This window comes from Xenopus laevis, chromosome 2L, assembly GCF_017654675.1.
Source record: "Xenopus laevis strain J_2021 chromosome 2L, Xenopus_laevis_v10.1, whole genome shotgun sequence".
NCBI classification, from domain to species: domain Eukaryota; kingdom Metazoa; phylum Chordata; class Amphibia; order Anura; family Pipidae; genus Xenopus; species Xenopus laevis.
In genome coordinates, this window is record NC_054373.1 from 30,188,112 (window position 1) to 30,207,011 (window position 18,900).

General features: G+C 39.0%; 1 protein-coding gene across 3 annotated transcripts in view; it reads left to right on the forward strand.

The window, feature by feature from the left end:
- The window catches only part of zswim7.L (zinc finger, SWIM-type containing 7 L homeolog), a 61,918-nt gene that overhangs the window by 16,624 nt on the left and 26,394 nt on the right, over window positions 1-18,900 (forward strand). For all 3 annotated transcript variants that reach the window (XM_041580817.1, NM_001197138.1, XM_041580818.1), the window contains 2 exon segments: window positions 3,544-3,565; window positions 6,417-6,519. In XM_041580817.1, the coding sequence (XP_041436751.1) occupies window positions 3,544-3,565; window positions 6,417-6,519 (125 nt within the window).

Below are 18,900 nucleotides of genomic sequence, written 5' to 3' on the forward strand. Positions count from 1 at the left end.
GTGTTTTCCAACTAATAAAATTATTTCTTACACTTTTATATATAAACAGTGGCTGTTCTGTTGGGAGTAGGTAATCAAACAGGAGGAGCCGGTTTCAGCTTGATGAATCCAGCAATTACACAGGTTTTAGATGCTAATACCTCACAGATCAATATTTTCTTCGAATTATTACTAATTTGTAGTTGACATTGATTAATTGAAAGAGAAGACTTGCGTCAGGTGTTAGGCAATAATTCACGATTCACTTCTTATCAGCCTTTTAGTGAATACGTATTTCGTTCCATTCTCTTAGGGGGTTATTTATCAAAATTTTGAAAATATGAGTATTTTTTGAAAACTATGACCAAATCTGCATGGGTTTTCCCCCCTTATTTATCAATCCATTTTTCCAAAAATGTCCTGTGCAGGAAAAAACTCGATACAATTGTGAGAAAATTCATATTGTTTGAATTTTTACGGATTTGACGCCCGAAAACGCAGATTATGTGATAAAAATGTGAGTTTTGCCTCAAAAAGCCAGACCAGACTTTATTAAATAACCCCCATAATCATGGAACAACATTTTTTGATCATATGCGTGATCATGGGGGACAATAATCTATATCAAAGCATGCTTTAGTAGAGAAAACTGTTAATTTCATAGGCTGCTTGTATTAAAAATGTTCTTAACGTTTCGTATGCAGTTAACTGCACTCCCATGCTACTGCACTGAAGGATAATTCAATGAACACGTGTTTCTTTCTGGTTTTACAGCACAATGCACATTTCCTTTCCTTTTACAAATGAGACAAAAGCATTAATAAAAATAGATTCTTTAAAAATAAGCTACTGAGCCGTGACCGAGAAAGCTGCTATGATATTGCACTGAGGGTACAACATATACTGTAATTAGACGTCTCTCTACTTAAAGCAGCTTGTTAATCAATGTTTTCTCACTCCTTTTGTGCTTCAAATCGATTAACTTATACAGGCCTGCTGATCTATGGAACAGATTTCTCATATTTTAAACTATTGCTCTTTTTAGAGTATCGCTGCAGAATCAAGACTGGAAGAAGACTTTTTAATACATACGTTTTCTGTTCTAATGGCCTTGTTAGCCAGCTCCCCATTTTACTGCTTAAATCTATTGCAGTTGTAGCGATAATGGCACACAACAGCTTCTGGCTACAGTAGAAACACCCTCCCCCTATTTTACATTTTTAGGTACCAGGAAAAAAAATAGTGTAATATCCAGGAAAATTTTAAATCAGGGCATATAAAATTGAGGTTTCACTGTATATCTAAGGTTCTGTTCCACTAGGGGAACCTGAGTTTAATATATCGCTTGGACATTTGTGTTTTTAATTAGCCTACAAATCAGGTGTTAAAGGGGTTGTTCACCGTTAAATTAACTTTTAGTATGGTATCTGGAGTGATATTCTGATACAATTTGTAATTGGTTTTAACTTTTTATTATTTGTGGGGTTTGAGTTATTTAGCTTTTTATTATAAGAAAAAAAAATTAAAAACACATTTGCCTTCTGTCAGGGCCCGAAGGTGTAATTTGCAGTGCGGACCAAGGAGGAAGCAATATAGGAAGAACACAGTTTGTGGTACAGAAGGATTAGGCAGAAGAATCATCAGTTCAGGCAAAGGTCGGTGCAGGTGGCAAGATATTGTGGTCAGGATTCAGGCTAGGGTCAAGGATCAGGAATATAATCAATAACACACCCAGGAACTCGGGATAGAAGAACCTATAATCGGGCACAGAGTGGATCTTCTGGCGTCCTTAAATAGGCAGAATTTTGTGCCAAAAACGTGCCTGATGACGTCATAGGACATGCGCCAATTTGTGCGCCGACGCCGCACGTTTAGTCGCCAGCATCATTACACTGCGTCCAATAGACGTGCCAGCGTCAACACGCTGCGCGGAATGTCACGCTGGCATCCCGCGACCGCTTGGCCACTTCTGGGCGCCGCCATCTTGGACGCGATGCAGACGGGCAGAGTTCCTTACACCTACATACAGAAAGAGATTTGTGCTTTATTACACAACTATATAATAAATGTTAAACTTCCAATGGCCATTGTAGTGACCTCAGTGGGAAAACAATGGCGGGATGTGGAGTGTAGAAATAACTGAAACACAAAATAACAGAGCAGTTTGGGGCACAAGGCTGATTTTACAACATATTGAGTAAAAAGATTAAAGTGATACTGACACTAAAAATATTAATATACATTAAAAGTTACCTATAGGTCATGTGGATCATTTTTCACTGACTAATTGTTACTTGAAGTTCCTAAACCTGACTGTTTTTCCAACCTGACTGTCCCTTCTCAACATGTCAGTTAGAGTTTCTAATGCTAACGGACTCCTTCTGCACAAATATGGCAGCCCTCTCATAGAGGAACATGGTAAGAAGAGTAATGTAAAAGCATCTGGCAAATGCTTTTATGGGAAAATTATAAATCATATGCAAAGACAATGTTATGAAGGTTATTTTCTGGTGTCAGTATCTCTTTAAGAACCACTGCCTGAAAGGGGTGGTTCAACTTTCAGTTAATTTTTAGTATGTTATAGATTGAACAATTCTAAGCAACTTCTTCATAATTTATTTTTTATAGTTTTGAAATTATTTGCCTTTTGTTTCTTCTGATTCTTTCTAGCATTTAGGGAATACCAGATGTGTACTTCGCTTCTTGATTACAGGATTAAATGTGGCCGCTCTATGTATCAATTCCAGATAGACAATAAAACACACAAATGTTATGGTATATTTTGTCTGAGCCACATATAGTCCCATTTTTTTTTCCTATTACCAAAGCTGACAAAGCACTGCTAATTTTACAGCAAACAAATGTTACCTCACCCCTTCAAGATAAATCCAACACACACAAAAAAAAGAACAAAAATAACACCCCAGAAACCAATTAAAGGGGACCTGTCGCCCAAAAAAATTATTCAAAATCCTATTTTATCACAATAGTCAAGCAAAATTAACTTAATTACACTATATAAATTATTTGAATCTTGTTTCCTTCAGTCTGGGAATTCATAATTATAGCAAACAGGCAGGAGACATTTTGTGGACACTGTTATTAAGACAAGCCTTGTATCATCTCAGAATCTTGTTTGTGCACCAGAATGGGGGACCCGATGTCCATCCCCATGCCCTGGTTACACAATTAAATGGTAAAGAGAACTGGGGAATGTGGGGAGAGCAGTGACATCAAGGAAGTGCTGAATGGAAAGTGAAAGTAATTGTCTGCCCCACCTCTATGCCTAAATCATAGAGGAGTGGCAGACAATATTCGATTGACAGCTGAGATTTTTAAATGAGCTTACAACAGCTATGAATGCTTTAATAAAAAATAGAAATTGGATTTCATGTTTAATTTGAAAAGGACTTTTATTATACTGATTTTTGTGTCTGGGCGACAGGTCCACTTTAAGAGCCATATTCATTTAATATACTGCTACTGGACCGATTATCCAAAATGCTATTAATAAATTCACATTACAGACCTTTTTTTAAATGTATTTTTTTGTCTCCTTTGCAGTTTCTGATGAACTCCTTCTCAGGTAAGTAACCTGTATCTAATTTCCTATACCTAACTGTTAGAGAAAGTTCTTCCTTTCTTTGTGTGAGAATGAGAATTTGTGTGTGTTATTTAATGTTCATTATTTAATGTACAAAGGAACACCAGAATATATATATATATATATATATATATATATATATATATATATATATATATATATATATATATATATATATATATATATATATATATATATATATATATATATATATATGTATAGTACACGCTGACAGGGGGGAAGAAGGGGGACAGAGGGGGTTTGTGGCTAGGGAAGGGGCCCTTGGGGGTGGGGGGCCCAGGGCTGTGACTGTGGGCCTCTGATGTGGCTACCCCGTTGGGCCTGAACCCCCCCCAGTCCAACGCTGCTGTTCAATGCAAAATGTTAGCAATGCTATCACTTACCTAATACCTGGGCACCACAGAGCCATCCTCTTCATCTTTCTTCAATACTAGGGCAGACACATGCACAGTAGATGGAAAAGGCTGGCTCTTTTGTTTAAAGGGCACCTGTTGAGCAAAAATATTATCTCCAACCAAATGTGTCGGCTAATTGCTAATTGCACCTAGGACACTTGCACCGGGAGGCTAGGTTGTACATAGCGTATGTGTATAGTGCTCTACTCACATCATGTGCATGCACATAATGAGCAAGTCGCGGCAGTCACTCAATATGCACATACCCATAGCCGCTCATACCGGGAGCGCTGAGGGGGTAGGCAATTTAAAAAAAAAAAAAATAGCTACCCCCAACCAGAGTGTTGGCTCCATTGGCCTGCACCTTGGATTGGGGATAATATTTTTGCGCAACAGGTGCCCTTTAAGTCCGGCCTTCCACTCTGCTGTGCATGGGCACCAAGCAAAAGAAGAAAATACAGAAAGGGTAACACTCCCTGGTGTTCACTAAGAAGAACCCCGGGGTGGTGCAGTTTTCTGCTATAAAAACAGCATCAGCCTGGATTATCAGGTAAGTGATTACAATCACTGGGTAATGTCTATCGTTAGGCACTCCAGAGTGTTGTACACTTCTCCTTTAAAGCAGCAGCAAGTATAACTTTTATATCCGCTTCTGTAGGAAACACTGCTTACAGGAAAAGTAACACTAAAAAATTTTAAGTAAAAAATCCATTCCTCCCCCTCCAATAATACTGCTATCCTTGACAAAGTTAACTATCTATCTTTAATATTCAATACATAAATAGTGCAACAAAATCTCACTTCCGATGTGGTCGACTTCTTTTTAAAACTGGAAGTTACTTGCTCTGCTTTACGGATGGTTTTCAGCCTGCCCTTTCCCTCTTTTTGTATTCCTGCTGCATTTAGGTTTGGCGCGAGGGTGTGTGACTGGTATTATCTCCTCGCCCTCTTTTATTTCTTAAAGACCTGCGAGTAATGAAGGCAGCAGACACGTCGGCCATAAATATGTCGAAGACCAAAGAAACTCCAACAAAGTCTCACGCTCACTCCTATAGGCTATGGGCACATGGGCTGTTGATTTGAATTCTATCAGCTTGTGTGCTCTCACACACAACACAGCTAAAGCTGAGGTCAGTATTTGGTTTGACCTCTGTCTGAGAGCACACAGGCTGATTGAATTCAAGCACTGAACAGATCTTCTTCTCTCAGCCTGCAAAAATACTCAGTCTGACAACAGCCTGTGTGCCCATAGCCTCACTGTTCGCAGCTCTGAAATAAATCGCCCCAACCAAAAGGGAGAACAGGGCAGGCTGATAATCATCCATAAAGCGAAACAAGCAATTTCCAGTTTTAAAAAGAGGTCGGCTAGCAGGAGATTGTAGTGCGCACCTAAGTGCATGTTACCACATCAGATTTTATTGCATTATTTATCTATTAAATATTAAAGATAATTAACTTTGCATTATTTATGTTTTTAAAAACAAAGTCTTTACATGCTACACATGAATAAAATGTGGGCTGGGGATTGAACAGGGTCCGCAGTTCCGTTTTTCAAATAAAATAAATATATATTAAAAAAAAAAGATAATTAACTTTGTCCAGGATAACCATATTATTGGAGGGGGAGCAATGGATTTTTTACTTATACATTTTTATTATTGCTTTTCCTTTAAAGGAGAAGGAAAGGTTAAAACTAAGTAAGCCAGAAAGGTCCAACTAAATAGATCAGTAAACCCTCAAAGTAGTGCTGCTCTGTCAAAAGAAACACAGCATTTCTTTCCTTCTATTGTGTACACATGGGCTTCTGTATCAGACTTCCTGCCTTCAGCTTAAACCTCCTTGCCCTGGGTGTGAGCATGCTCAGTTTGCTCCCCCCTCCCTTCTCTGCTGTAATCTGAGCCCAGAGCTATAAGTGAGCAGGGAGAGACTCAGGCAGGAAGTGATGTTACACCAAGCTAATATGGCAGCTGCTATCCTAAACAAACCGCTTCTAAAGCTTTTTACTCCTGTATGGTAAACCATTCTACAGAATAAATATAGCATTCTAGCTTGCACTATTGCAGCTAATCTATTGGCAATAAAATGCCTCTGTAGCTTTCCTTCTCCTCAAAGAAGTAAGGTACCAAATGCTGAACATATGTTGTAGAGTTCTATAACAAGACAATCACAGCCCTTTATCAGTAAAGAACTGTTCCTCTGAATTTACCCTCAGTAGCTAATATAGCTAATATACAGTATATATACATGGATTGCCTCACATTATACTTGAAAATATCTAAACATTTCCTTTGAAGATTTCAAACACAGAATTCTCCTATAGCATAAATATTTAATAAAGCATTTAAGAAGCAGAATGTTATCCATAACTGTATCCCTTTAATTTGCATTGTACGTGTCGCTTTTTTTTTTTTTTTTAGCTTGAAATTTATCTTTGGGCCCACTGCACTATACGCGCTGGATTTAGTGGATCAGCGTTCAGTCAGCCATGTGACCAGTCCAAGCGGAAGGTCAGTGTTCCAGGTAAGGCCGTTTAGTTATGTTCCAGTACTTTATAATGGTCCATAGATAAATATGACTATGAAGATTTTCATTCATCCAGTTCATGGTATATCTAGTATAGGTAAATCTAAAAACAACTGGACTTGCTGAGTAATCATTGAAGACGTTTCACTACTCATCCGAGCAACTGAACTGAAGAAGCTGCTCGGATGAGTAGTGAAACGTCTTAATGATTACTCAGCAAGTCCAGTTGTTTTTAGATTTACCTCTACTTTTAACTATCCCCTTGAAAACACTTTGTTTGCCTTATGGCTTGTATATGTCCACACGTAGTCTATCTGCCAGTATGATAGAAGCACCCTACAAAAGTAAGCTTTTGGTTTCTGCCAGCTGATAACACTTGTTTTAGCAGATATGCTTTGTTGCTTTAAAGAAGAACTAAAGCCTAACTAAAGAAGTAGCTAGAAATGTTGTACATTATGTTTTGGGCGTCTGTACCAGCCCAAGGCAACCACAGCCCTTTAGCAGTAAAGATCTGTGTGTCCAAAGATGCCCCAGTAGCTCCCCATCTTCTTTTCTGCTGATTCACTGCACATGCTCTGTGCTGCTGTCACTTACTGAGCTTAGGGACCAACTCACAATATAAAGTACACATAGAATAGAAATGGCACAATATAAGGCTGATTAATAATTAATACAGATAATTTTTACATTGCGGCACAGAAACCAGTGCAACTAGCATCAGAATTTAATAATCAGCCCTGTAGTATCCGCTTATATTACAGACAAACCTCATTTTCTGCTTGATAATTTGTGACGACCCCTAAGCTTAGCTTCTCAACAGCTGCTCAGAGCCCACTGAGACACTTTCTGAGATGGTGACCCCCTGTGACAAGTTTGAAGTCCTGGATCATTGCTGCCATTGACAAGCTGAAACTTTAGGTTGGTGCAATAAGTTCAGTATATAAAATATGGCATTTTTTGCCACGTTCATTTTAAGGGGTTACTTCTCCTTTAACACTATTCAGACTTGACAACCAGAGCTCTATACTTGTAGTGGAGCAGTGTTGCATAAAGAAAGCAGAACTGGATTTGCACAGCATAAGTAGTGACACAGAAGAGGGAGAATGCAAGGAAAGAGGGAGAGAAGGGGATAAAGATGAAAACGTTGGGTATAGATGGTGGGGTAGAGCAGGAGGGGTGATGAGATACAAATAAGAAGGGGAGAACTGGTAAGAGCAACAAGGAATTGGAGAACAGAAGTCAATTGTTTAATTATGGGAGCACTGAAGAAACATTCATTTGGGCATAGGATGCATTAGGAACATAAGACACACAACAGTTCCACGGCATAATTGTTTTCCCATCGTTTTTCCCTTTAACTAGAAAATGTAACTATGCATACTATATTTACCTATAATTTAACTATTCACATGTCCGTACAAACTCGTGGTAGCCCCAAGCCTAGTGAAGTTCACAAGTACAGGTATAGGATCTGTTATCTGGAAACCCATTATCCAGAAAGATCAGAATTAGTGGAAGGCTGTCTTCCATGGACTGCTAAGAAGATCTGAGTATTCACAAGAAGGCAACCCACACAAACATGAGAAGACCTTATAACCTCCACCAGGATTATAACAGAACCCAAGTGCTTCCATACAGAATATATTCTTCTATTAAGAATTCAGGTGACCCATGATACAGCAGTGAAGATACAGTAGAACCCCCATTTTACATTTTTCAAAAAATGATGTAAAATCCAGGAAAATGTAAAATCAGGGAAATGTATTATGCATAATATATAGTAGGGATACACCAAATCCAGCAGTATACGGATTCGGCAGAATCCTTCTGCCTGGCCGAACTGAATCGGAATTTGCATATGCAAATTAGGGGAGGGGAGGGAAATCATGTGTGGGAAATAAAAAATGTCTTCCTCTTCTCATCCCTAATTTGCATATGCTAATTAGGATTAATTTCGGTATTCGTCCGAATCTTTCGCAAAGGATTCAGGGGTTTGGCCGAATCCAAAATAGTGGATTCGGTGCATCCCTAATATATAGGTCGGACCACAAAACAACAATGTAAAATTAGGGGAAACTTAAAATCAGGGGATATAAAATTAAGGTTCCACTGTACATATTTCATTTTCTTTTATATTCTTTATTACTAATAAATGTTGTATATGTTATAGGTAAAGTATACTGTATGTATTGGCTCTGTTCTTTGGAAACCTATTATTCAGAAAGCTCTATAATATAGCAATACCTTTTCTATAGTGTTCTAACCATTTGACTGATTTGCTTTTAATAAAAGACTACCTAAGTCTCTAAGTTTGCATGCAACCATGTTGTTGGCAAAAAATTCCTATTGGGTTTTTTAGTGAATATCCTTTATGTCACAGAAATACCTTAGGTTCCAAGCTTTCTGGATAGTAGGTCCCATGCCCGTAACTCATGAAAGAAAAAGTAATTGTTCACAAACTCATTATATTTTAAAAATATTCACATATTTCCATCCCTCATCTGTGAAAGAGCTACATTTTCCCAGCCAGTCGGTGCTGGACACGGAAATGAAGCTTTGCTAATTTAGAAACCTTTTTGCATTGTATGGAGGCTCTGCAAATATCTGTGACATTTACATGACAAGTAATACAAATGGTGGGATAAATCAGCTGGTGGTTCTTGGATCCCTGCCACTCTCTGGCTAAACAAGAAAGGAATCTGTATATAGATGGTCATGAAACATGCCAAGAAGATAGGGGGCCCCTCCTTTTTTCTGTCATGTTTATGTATTGTATACTTGTGCGTACTTTGTGTGTTAAAATTAATGGTTCATTTACTGCATTGCAATTCCAGAAGAGTGTTTAATTCTCTAGATCCCCCAGACTTTAACCAATACTGAACCAGACTCTTATCATATGCTTCACTAGATCCATCCAAACCAATTGGTTGCTCTAGAGTACTTGGTCGTTTATGTAGGCTCCTTTAAGCTTTATCTCTGCCACACTCTTCTAATGCAAACTATATTGTGCTTGACTCCTTCACCACCTTAATGCTTCTCTTCATTCGTACAACCTAATAGAGATTGGGCTAATAGAGATTGAACTCTGGCTGGGGAAAAAAATAGTTGTTTTCTTTTTTAAAAATATCCCCCAGCAGCGCTAGTCTGCCCAGACTGGGAGGGAGCCATGTTGGAGCACCGCATGCACATAATGAGCGAGAGCCATGAGTGTGCCGTAAACTTGTGAGGTGCATCCACTGTGCCTTAAGCTGGCCATAGACTCAAAGATCCAACGTCGCCAAACAAGCGGATCTTTCCCGGAAATGCCACTAACGGCATGGCTGTATCGGGGGTAATCTGAACGTTCGGCCTTATGGTCGAACGATCAGATTACGATACGCCAAGTGGCTTCGACGGGTCGGTCGGGTAAAAATCAAACCTTCCCGATTGATATCGTAGCCAGATATCGATCAGGAAGATCCGCCGGAAGCCCCCATACACGGGCAGATAAGCTGTCAAATTGGTCTAAACGACCGATATTGGCAGCTTTATCTGCCCGTGTATGGCCACCTTAAATCAGATGCATGCACTTAATGAGCAAGCGGGGAGATTCTCTCATGTGCATGTCAGCTATATAACATAGCAGTCTAGTGCTGGTGGTAGAGTCCTGCAGCGGTCGGGTATTCGCGGGTACACGCAAAAATGGGTAGTCTGTGGGTTGCGGGTAGAAGTTCCGGGTGCGGGTATAGACGCAGGTCGGCGGTTCTGCGGGTGTGAGGGTCGGGCCACATGTCTTCTCAATAGCGGTTTTTACTCATTTTTTCTGATCACGCCTACTTCCGATGATTTCACTTCTGGTTTACAATGACAGCACTTCCTGATTCTTGATGGTCAGCAGGTCCGGGTTGTGGATAAGGTACTTGCGGGTTGGGTAGCGGGTCCAAGCGGGTAAGAATGTGGGTCCGGGTTGCGGGTTGCAGGTACGGGTCGGGTATGGGTTCCAAAACATGGACCCGTGCAGGACTCTAGCTGGTGGGTGTTATTTTTTTATTAAAAAATGATTGTTTCCACCTAGAGTGCGGGTTCTTTTAGCCTATACCTCTGGTGGGGAAAACATTCACAAGACAGGTGCCCTTAATCACGTATAACATGCACAGGGTCTGCCTGAGATACTGGAAATTTAGGGCCCGATTTAAAAATGCTTGAGACTTCGGGTACTAAAACCACACCAGTTCCTAACTCTCTCGCATGATTTCTTCCTTCAAATACCTCTCCTTCCTGCTGATGTGTTTTTACTTTCCCCAAACGAAAAATAAAAAGCTCAGCATGTTATAGGTGCAAAGCTTTTTTTTTTTTTTTTTTTTTGGAAAGTTGGGCATGCTCTGGGTTGGCAGTATGGACCCAAGACATTGGATGACTTGATGATGTTCCAAGTTACCCAGCAACCACATATATGTGCTGAATGAAGCCATTAGCTGGCCAAGTTTTCCTTATTTGACTAGTTAACAAATGACTAGCCAGATCACTAGCACAGGGCCCATCTGATGTAATGTTGCTATTATAATCCCTGGCATGTTTAGATTTTTGAGAGTTCAGGGAATTCTGTCTCTTGAAAGACTCAGACATGCTCTGTCGATTTTTGAATGCAAGGGAAATTAGTGGAAAGTAAAAATGCTGCCAAATCTGAACAGTTTAATTACCTTACCTTGAGCGTTAAACTGTTACATTATAACATTTTGAATCTGTGATGGATTCCAGCTTTAGTTGGTAACCCTCTGCACTTTTCACTCCTCATTTTTGTTCTTTGTATTATTATAAACGATAGGTGTCTTGAAAGAAACAGGCGAGACTCAATAAGCATGTGAGTAGATATTAGGGATGTACCAAATCCAGGATTTGGTTCTGGATTCGCCTTTTTTCAGCAGGATTCGGCCGAACCGAGCAACTAAGAGGGCAATTGCGTGACTTTTTGTCACAAAACAAGGAAGTAAAAAATGTTTTCCCCTTCCCTCCCCTAATTTGCATATGCAAATTAGGGTTCGATTTTCACCCAAATATTTTGCGAAGGATTCGGGGGATCGGCCGAATCCAAAATAGTGGATTCGGTGCATCCTTGGTATATATTTACATGCTTACCCCCGGGAGCAGGTTTGGTGTATCAGGATAGGGAAAATAATGTGGGTAAACGGGTATTCTGGTACTGGTAGGACGCGGTTTGCGAAAACAGACCTGTGTAGATCTCTAATTTACATAACTAGATTTTAAAGGGTAACTTAAGCTCAATTAAGACGTAATCTAGAAATGTTGTACATTATGTTTTGGGCTTCTGTACCAGCTCAAGGCAACCACAGCCCTTTAGCAGTACAGATCTGTGTCTCCAAAGATGCCCCAGTAGCTCCCCATCTTCTTTTATGCTGATTCACTGCATATGCTCTGTGCTGCTGTCACTTACTGAGCTTAGGGACCCACTCACAATATACAGTACATATAGAATTGAAATGTCACAATATAAGGCCGATTAGTAATTAATACAGATAATTACTACATGAGAGCACACAAACAGTGCAATTAGCATCAGAATTAAATAATCATCCCTGTAGCATAAGTTTATATGACTGACAAACCTCATTTTCTGCTTGATGATTTGCGACAGCGTCTCAATAGCCCAAAAAACAAAACCCAAGAAGAGAAACTCCTCTGACAATTTCTAGCCATATCAGAGATTCGGTGCAACCCTGATATTTAAAACCATAAAATGCAGAGTTATAGGTTATTTTAGGATCCAGAATAAAGTTTATTAGGTAAAGGAAAGGTGTAGGTGTCATTTTAAACCAAGCACAAAGCAACACCGTTGTGAAGGACACTGAAGAAAAACAATACAGGTATGGGACCTGTTATCCAGAATGCTTGGGACCTAGGGTTTTCCGGATAACGGATCTTTCGGTAATTTGGGTCTTCATGCCTTAAGTCTACTAGAAATTCCTTTAAAGATTAAATAAACCCAATAGGCTGGTTTTGCTTCCAGTAAGGATTAATTATATCTTAGTTGGGATCAAGTACAAGCTGCTGTTTTATTAAAAAGGAAATCATTTTTAAAAATTTGGATTATTTGGATAAAATGGAGTCTATGGAAGACAGCCATTCCGTAATTCGGAGCTTTCTGGATATCGGGTTTCCCGATAAGGGATCCTATACCTGTATATACAAATATAGGGTGTAGGTTAAGGCATAGTTAGTCTCAATCCAAGTTAAATGATCTGTGTCTGTACCTGCAATTATTTGTCTTTATATTTAGCAGCTACGCTCCCCGACTACTACAGGCAGGCCCGGACTGGCAATCTGTGGGTTCTGGCAAATGCCAGAGGGGCTGCTGTATGGTTCCATAAAAAGTTACCATATAGTGGGCTGGTAGGGGGCTGTTTGGGCCTCTGTGTACTTGGAATGGCAGGGCCTATTTTGACCCCCAGTCCAGGCCTGACTACAGGGGTAACGTCTACCAATGGGTGTGTTGCTCGGATGTGAGTGCGTGTCCTTCATGTGCTTATAAAGCTGAGTGAGATAACCGTATCCTATTGAGTGTCGTTAATACGAAAAACTTAAAAGCAAAACATGACTCCCTTGCAGTGGTGTGTGTGTGTGTTGCTTCTCTAAAGTGATATTGATTTCAACTAATGTGATGGTTTAGCTTATCTATTAGCTAGGTAATTTATATGTCAACTGTTTAAAGCAGAGAAAACTATGTCACAGACACACAGCAGACTTAAAGAGCTAGTTTACTTTTTTATGTTACAATTAGCAATTAAAATGTACTATTCTTAGCAGCTTTTCAGTTGGTCTTTTTTTTTATTTTTAAATTACTTGCCTTCTTCTGCTTACATCCAGCTTTCCCATGGAGGTCACGGACTATTGCTCTGTGATGCTACAAGTTTGCCATTACAGTTATATGAATACGTTTGAGAACCCCTCTTAATTCTTTGAAACATTTTTTATCATTGGCTGAGCTTTTAAACTAGCAACTTCCTTTTAATATATAACATGCCTTATGGAAACCAGATAGCGGTATTTTTGACCATTCTTCCATACAAAATCTCTCCAGTTCAGTTAAATTTGATGGCTGCCGAGCATGGACAGCCTGCTTCAAATCATCCCGTAGATTTTTCATGATATTCAATTCGGGGGACTGTGACCGCCATTCCAGAATATTGTACTTCAGAGCAGAGCGCACATTAAAAAATGTGTACCGTTTTTATAAGAAACCTGACTGTATGCAGTGAAATTCTCCCTTCATTTACTGCTGTGGATAGGAATTGTCAGATGGTCCCTAACTGCTGAGCAGGGAAACAATCATACTTATGAACAGCAGGGGGAGCCCCCGCCTTACTTACCAGCCATGCAGAACTCAAGCAGCTTTGTTTATGACGATCCCTAAGCAGCCCAGACCACACTGAGCATGTGCACAGTCTTAGTCTTGCAAAGATGTGTAACAAAGTTACAAGATGGTGACCCCCTGTAGCCAACTTTGAAAGCATAAATTATTTGTTTGATTAGGCTTGTGGTGCAGTAAGTTCATGGTTATATTTAGTATACAAAATACAGCATTTCTAGCCTTATTCTATTTTAGACTTTACTTGCCCTTTAAGATTCAAGGGAATTTAAGGGTTCAGATTCGTTCTGCTGAACTCCTATCCCCAAATGTAATAAATGGTACAACGTTTGTCCCATAACAAACAATAAGATATTTGCTGTTTAAACTAGGCCAATAGAAGACTTCACACACATAACCATAAGAGATAACTTTATATAACCATAAGGTATAAATGTATTTAAAATTGGATACCAAGCTTTTTTATTTTCTTGTGTATAATATAATGACAAAACCACCCCCACTTGACAAACTTCTATAGAAGATATGTGTAGTTTCAACTTTCAACTACCGTATATACTCGAGTATAAGCCGAGGTACCTAATTTTACCTCCAAAAACTGGGAAAGCTTATTGACTCGAGTATAAGCCGAGGGTGAGAAATGCAGCAGCTTCTGGTAAGTTTCAATCAAAAAATTGAGGGTTTCTGCTCCCATTGGAGGTGCCGGCGTCTCGTTTTTGGATGCCGGCGACCATTCTTGGACGCCGGCGACCATTCTTGGACGCCGGCGAATATTCTTGGAGACTATTCTTGGACGCCGGCGACTATTCTTAGATGCCGGCGACTATTAGTTTTTTCGCTTGACCCAAGTATAAGCCGAGGTAGCTTTTTTCAGCATATTTTGGGGGCTGAAAAACTCGGCTTATCGAGTATATACGGTATTTTTGCTGAAATAAATTGGAAATACTCAATCACGTTAGGTCGACAAAAGAAAATTATCCCATTCAAGTTTTTCGTAAACATACTAGTGATCAAGAAAATAAATCGCCTGATTGTTTAATTGGAAATCCCCCCACCCCTTGATTGAGCTTCACAGATACCTTGAAGCTTTGAAGATGAGAAAATCAACTGTGAAGGGTTCAGCTAAATCTGAACCATACAAAAATCCCCAGTAATTACTGTGTCTGCATCTTGTACTGTTCTCTTCTGTTTGGTTGCTCCCAAACATTATCATTATATGTCTATTAAGAAAAGTAGCCACTCCTCACTTTTTTTCATTAGCTAGTAGAAAACATTATATTGCAAGGGGTTTGTCTGGCAATGTCCTGCCTTTGTCTTCAGAACAACAATGTATGGAAAAATCTGCTGGCATTAAAGGAGAACTAAAGCTTAACTAAAGAAGTAGGTAGACATGTTGTACATTATGTTTTGTGCTTCTGTACCAGCCAAAGGCAACCACAGCCCTTTAGCAGTAAAGATCTGTGTCTCCAAAGATGCCCCAGTAGCTCCCCATCTTCTTTTCTGCTGATTCACTGCACATGCTCTGTGCTGCTGTCACTTACTGAGCTTAGGGACCCACTCACAATATACAGTACACATAGAATAGAAATGTCACAATATAAGGCTGATTAGTAATTAATACAGATAATTACTACATGGCAGCACAGAAACCAGTGCAATTAGCATCAGAATTTAATAATCAGACCTGTAGCATCACCTTATATTACAGAAAAACCTAATTTCTGCTTGATATTTTGCGACTACCCCTAAACTTAGCTTCTCAACAGCTGCTCAGAGGCCACTGAGCATGTGAGTATCACAGACAGTTTCCAAGATGGTGACCCCCTGTGACAAGTTTGAAGTCCTGGATCATTGCTGCTATTGAGATACTGAAACTTTAGGCTGGCGCAATAAGTTTAGTATATAAAATATGGCATTTTTACCCATTTTTATTTTTAAGTTTTAGTTCTCCTTTAAAACGAAGGGAAGACATCTCAAGCATCTGAATAAGTTTCATCCCTCGACCTTGGTCATTATTTCTCTCATTTAGATTTGATTACATTTCTTTTAAACATTTTTTGTCCTTGCGCTATTAATAAAGCAGCCTTTAATATTCTAGCTGACCTGCCTCAGCCATTAGAGACTTGCTGCCCTGGATCCTCACATCTGGCACATTAAGTAGTGAAACTATCTTATCCAAAAATAATGTTTTTGCTTTAGTGTTAGTTGGATATCTGTATATTTTTCATTTAATGTTGTATGACATGTTCCCATGGACTTTGACCCAACATTTTCAATGATTTTGTTGTATGCAGATATGTTTGTTTTTAATATTAGAAGTTCCATTACAGCCTTACTTCCACAGGCAGTACTTTATATCATTTAACTGGCTTCCCTACTAGCTTTGTCACACATACAGGTATAGGACCTGTTATCCAGAATGCACGGGGCCTGGGGTTTTCCGTATAATGAATCTTTCTGTAATTTGGATCTTCATACCTTAAGTCTACTTGAAAATCGTTTAAACATTAAATAAGCCCAATAGGCTGGTTTTGTCTCCAATAAGGATTAATTCTTAAATTCTTAGTTTGGATCTAGTACCAGAAACTGTTTTCTTATTAGAGAAAAAGGAAATAATTTTAATTTTTTTTAAATTATTTGGATAAAATGGAATTCTGTGGAAGAAGGCCATACCATAATTCAGAGCTTTCAGATTTAGAGGTTTTCGGATGACTGATTCCATACCTGTACTTGCACATTTTTAGAAACATATCTATATACTCATGTATATAGTCACATTATTGTTTTAAAATGCCTACATCAAACCCAATGTCATAAATCAACTAAAATTTTTTTTTTGATGTTTAATCGCCTGCCTCTTCAGCTTCCTAGTTTAATAAAAAGTTTAATGCATAGGTTTTCTAGGGGTTCAGGTACGCTATGTAGTTAAAAGTATAAGTCATCCCTTTTAATTATTAAAATTGACTACTTTAGCCACACCCATCATTCCAGACACATGTGCCAATCATACATTGCCATTCTTGACTAATCTAAACTCCTATTTTGTGGCAGCCTTTCTTGTTAAGCAATATAATAACCCAGCGCACAAAGAAGGTCCATGTAGAGATGTGAGTTGGAAGAACTTGACAGACCTGAACAGAGCCTGTCAAATCAACCTGATAATGACTTCAACCGATTTAAGACGGGAGAGCGGTAGATTAAACACAATACTTTCAACCCATTTAAACTCGTGGGATGAGATGAAATACCAGTGCAATCCAGACCTGATATCGCAATATCCGTGCACAACTTCTTAGTTTTGAATGGAAGCAAATCCAGCCAACAATGTCCAAACAGTGGAAAGCCCTTCCAGAAGAGTCGCGGAAGAAAGGTCACTGTTGCTAGAAAGGACCAGCGAATACCCTTGGCTTTAGAATGTGTAAGATGCTGCAAGGCAGGTGCCCACATACTTTCCTTTAGGTAGTATAGGATGGAGTGGAGCCCTGCATGGGTTAGGGTGGACATGGTAATACATGGTAGCCATTATTTTTTGTTGACCACTCCTCTTCCTGTCTAGTTACTAGGTCTAGCATTTCTAGACTGTGGGTTATGGGTTTTCCCTGATCAATCCTTGGAACTTAGTTTACAAGCAACTACACCGACCTGCATTCATAACTGCTGTATTTACTAGCGTTGTACAGTTAGGCATTATTTATTCGAGACATCGGTTGCCATTTTAAGTGTCCCTTAAAATTCACAATACCAAATTAGGCCCAGCCGACGGAGAAGCACTGTATGGTGGCAGTGTAGCCTTTCATTTATCTGAATTAAATTTGCCTGATACTAGAGGAAGAATTCAGACAGAAAACGTGCATTTGAGCCATGGGCCTTCCATAGTGTCGTGTGGAGAGAGAGCACATAATTGTTTGGAGTTACATTAACTACAGTAATGTTCTCAGTAGGAGGCAGAGTAGCACACAATGGTAAGCATGTTGTAGCATATACCACACCTTAATGCAATGAAGAACAAAGGCCTGCCAGCGTGAAATCTGGAGGGTGACCTTTGATCTGTCATAATGCAATTATAAAACCATGTGTTCTACAATTGGAGAGGTTAATTTGCAAACAAGCCAATTCTATTGCAAACGGAAACCTCGTGGTGGATATGTCGTCCCTCCATCAAAATTTGTCACTACTTGAGAGTTGCCCTATTTATTTTAATAAGAATAATTTGTACTCTAAAGACAGGAAACCTTTCACAAGAGACCCCCCGCTCTGTCGATCTCATGGCTTCCAACGAACCCATCTGTTGACCCATTGCCCTCAATTTTTTTCTTACATGTTTGGACATTTGCTAAACTATTTCCTTCCCTCCACATTTAGTAGTCTCTGCGTGTGATGCTTTTGTTTACTGTACATCTGATAGATCGTGCTGAGATCGCTATTGACGTATTGTTGTTATTACTACTGAAGTGTAGTCTGTTATGTTTTTGTTACAGTTTTCTATGGAATTCCTCTTTTTTCTGTGACTGATATATTCTCCTGTTTAACATATAATTTGATGAGCCCCCATGGAGATAGTGTACCAACATAAAATGCTAATTTTAAATATGGTACCTAAGGGCCACTATAATTTATTAGCCTATTCTAGGACCAATGTATATGAGCCATATTGCTGGTTATCTGCTATTGGTTGAATTGGTTTGGTTTGAATTATTTCTGACATCCTCAGAATTTAACAGTTTTTGTGCAACACGAGCATAAAAATCTTCCTGTACAGGTATGGGACCTGTTATCCAGAATGCTCGGGACCTTGGGTTTTCCAGATAATAGATCTTTCCATAATTTTTATTTTGATACCTACTAGAAAATCATGTAAACATGAAATAAACTCATCAGGCTGGGTTTGCTTCCAATAAGGATGAATTATATCTTAGTTTGGATCAAGTGCAAGGTACTGTTTTATTATTACAGAGAAAAACAAAATAATTAAAAAAAATCTGTATTATTTTGATAAAATGTAGTCTATGCGAGAC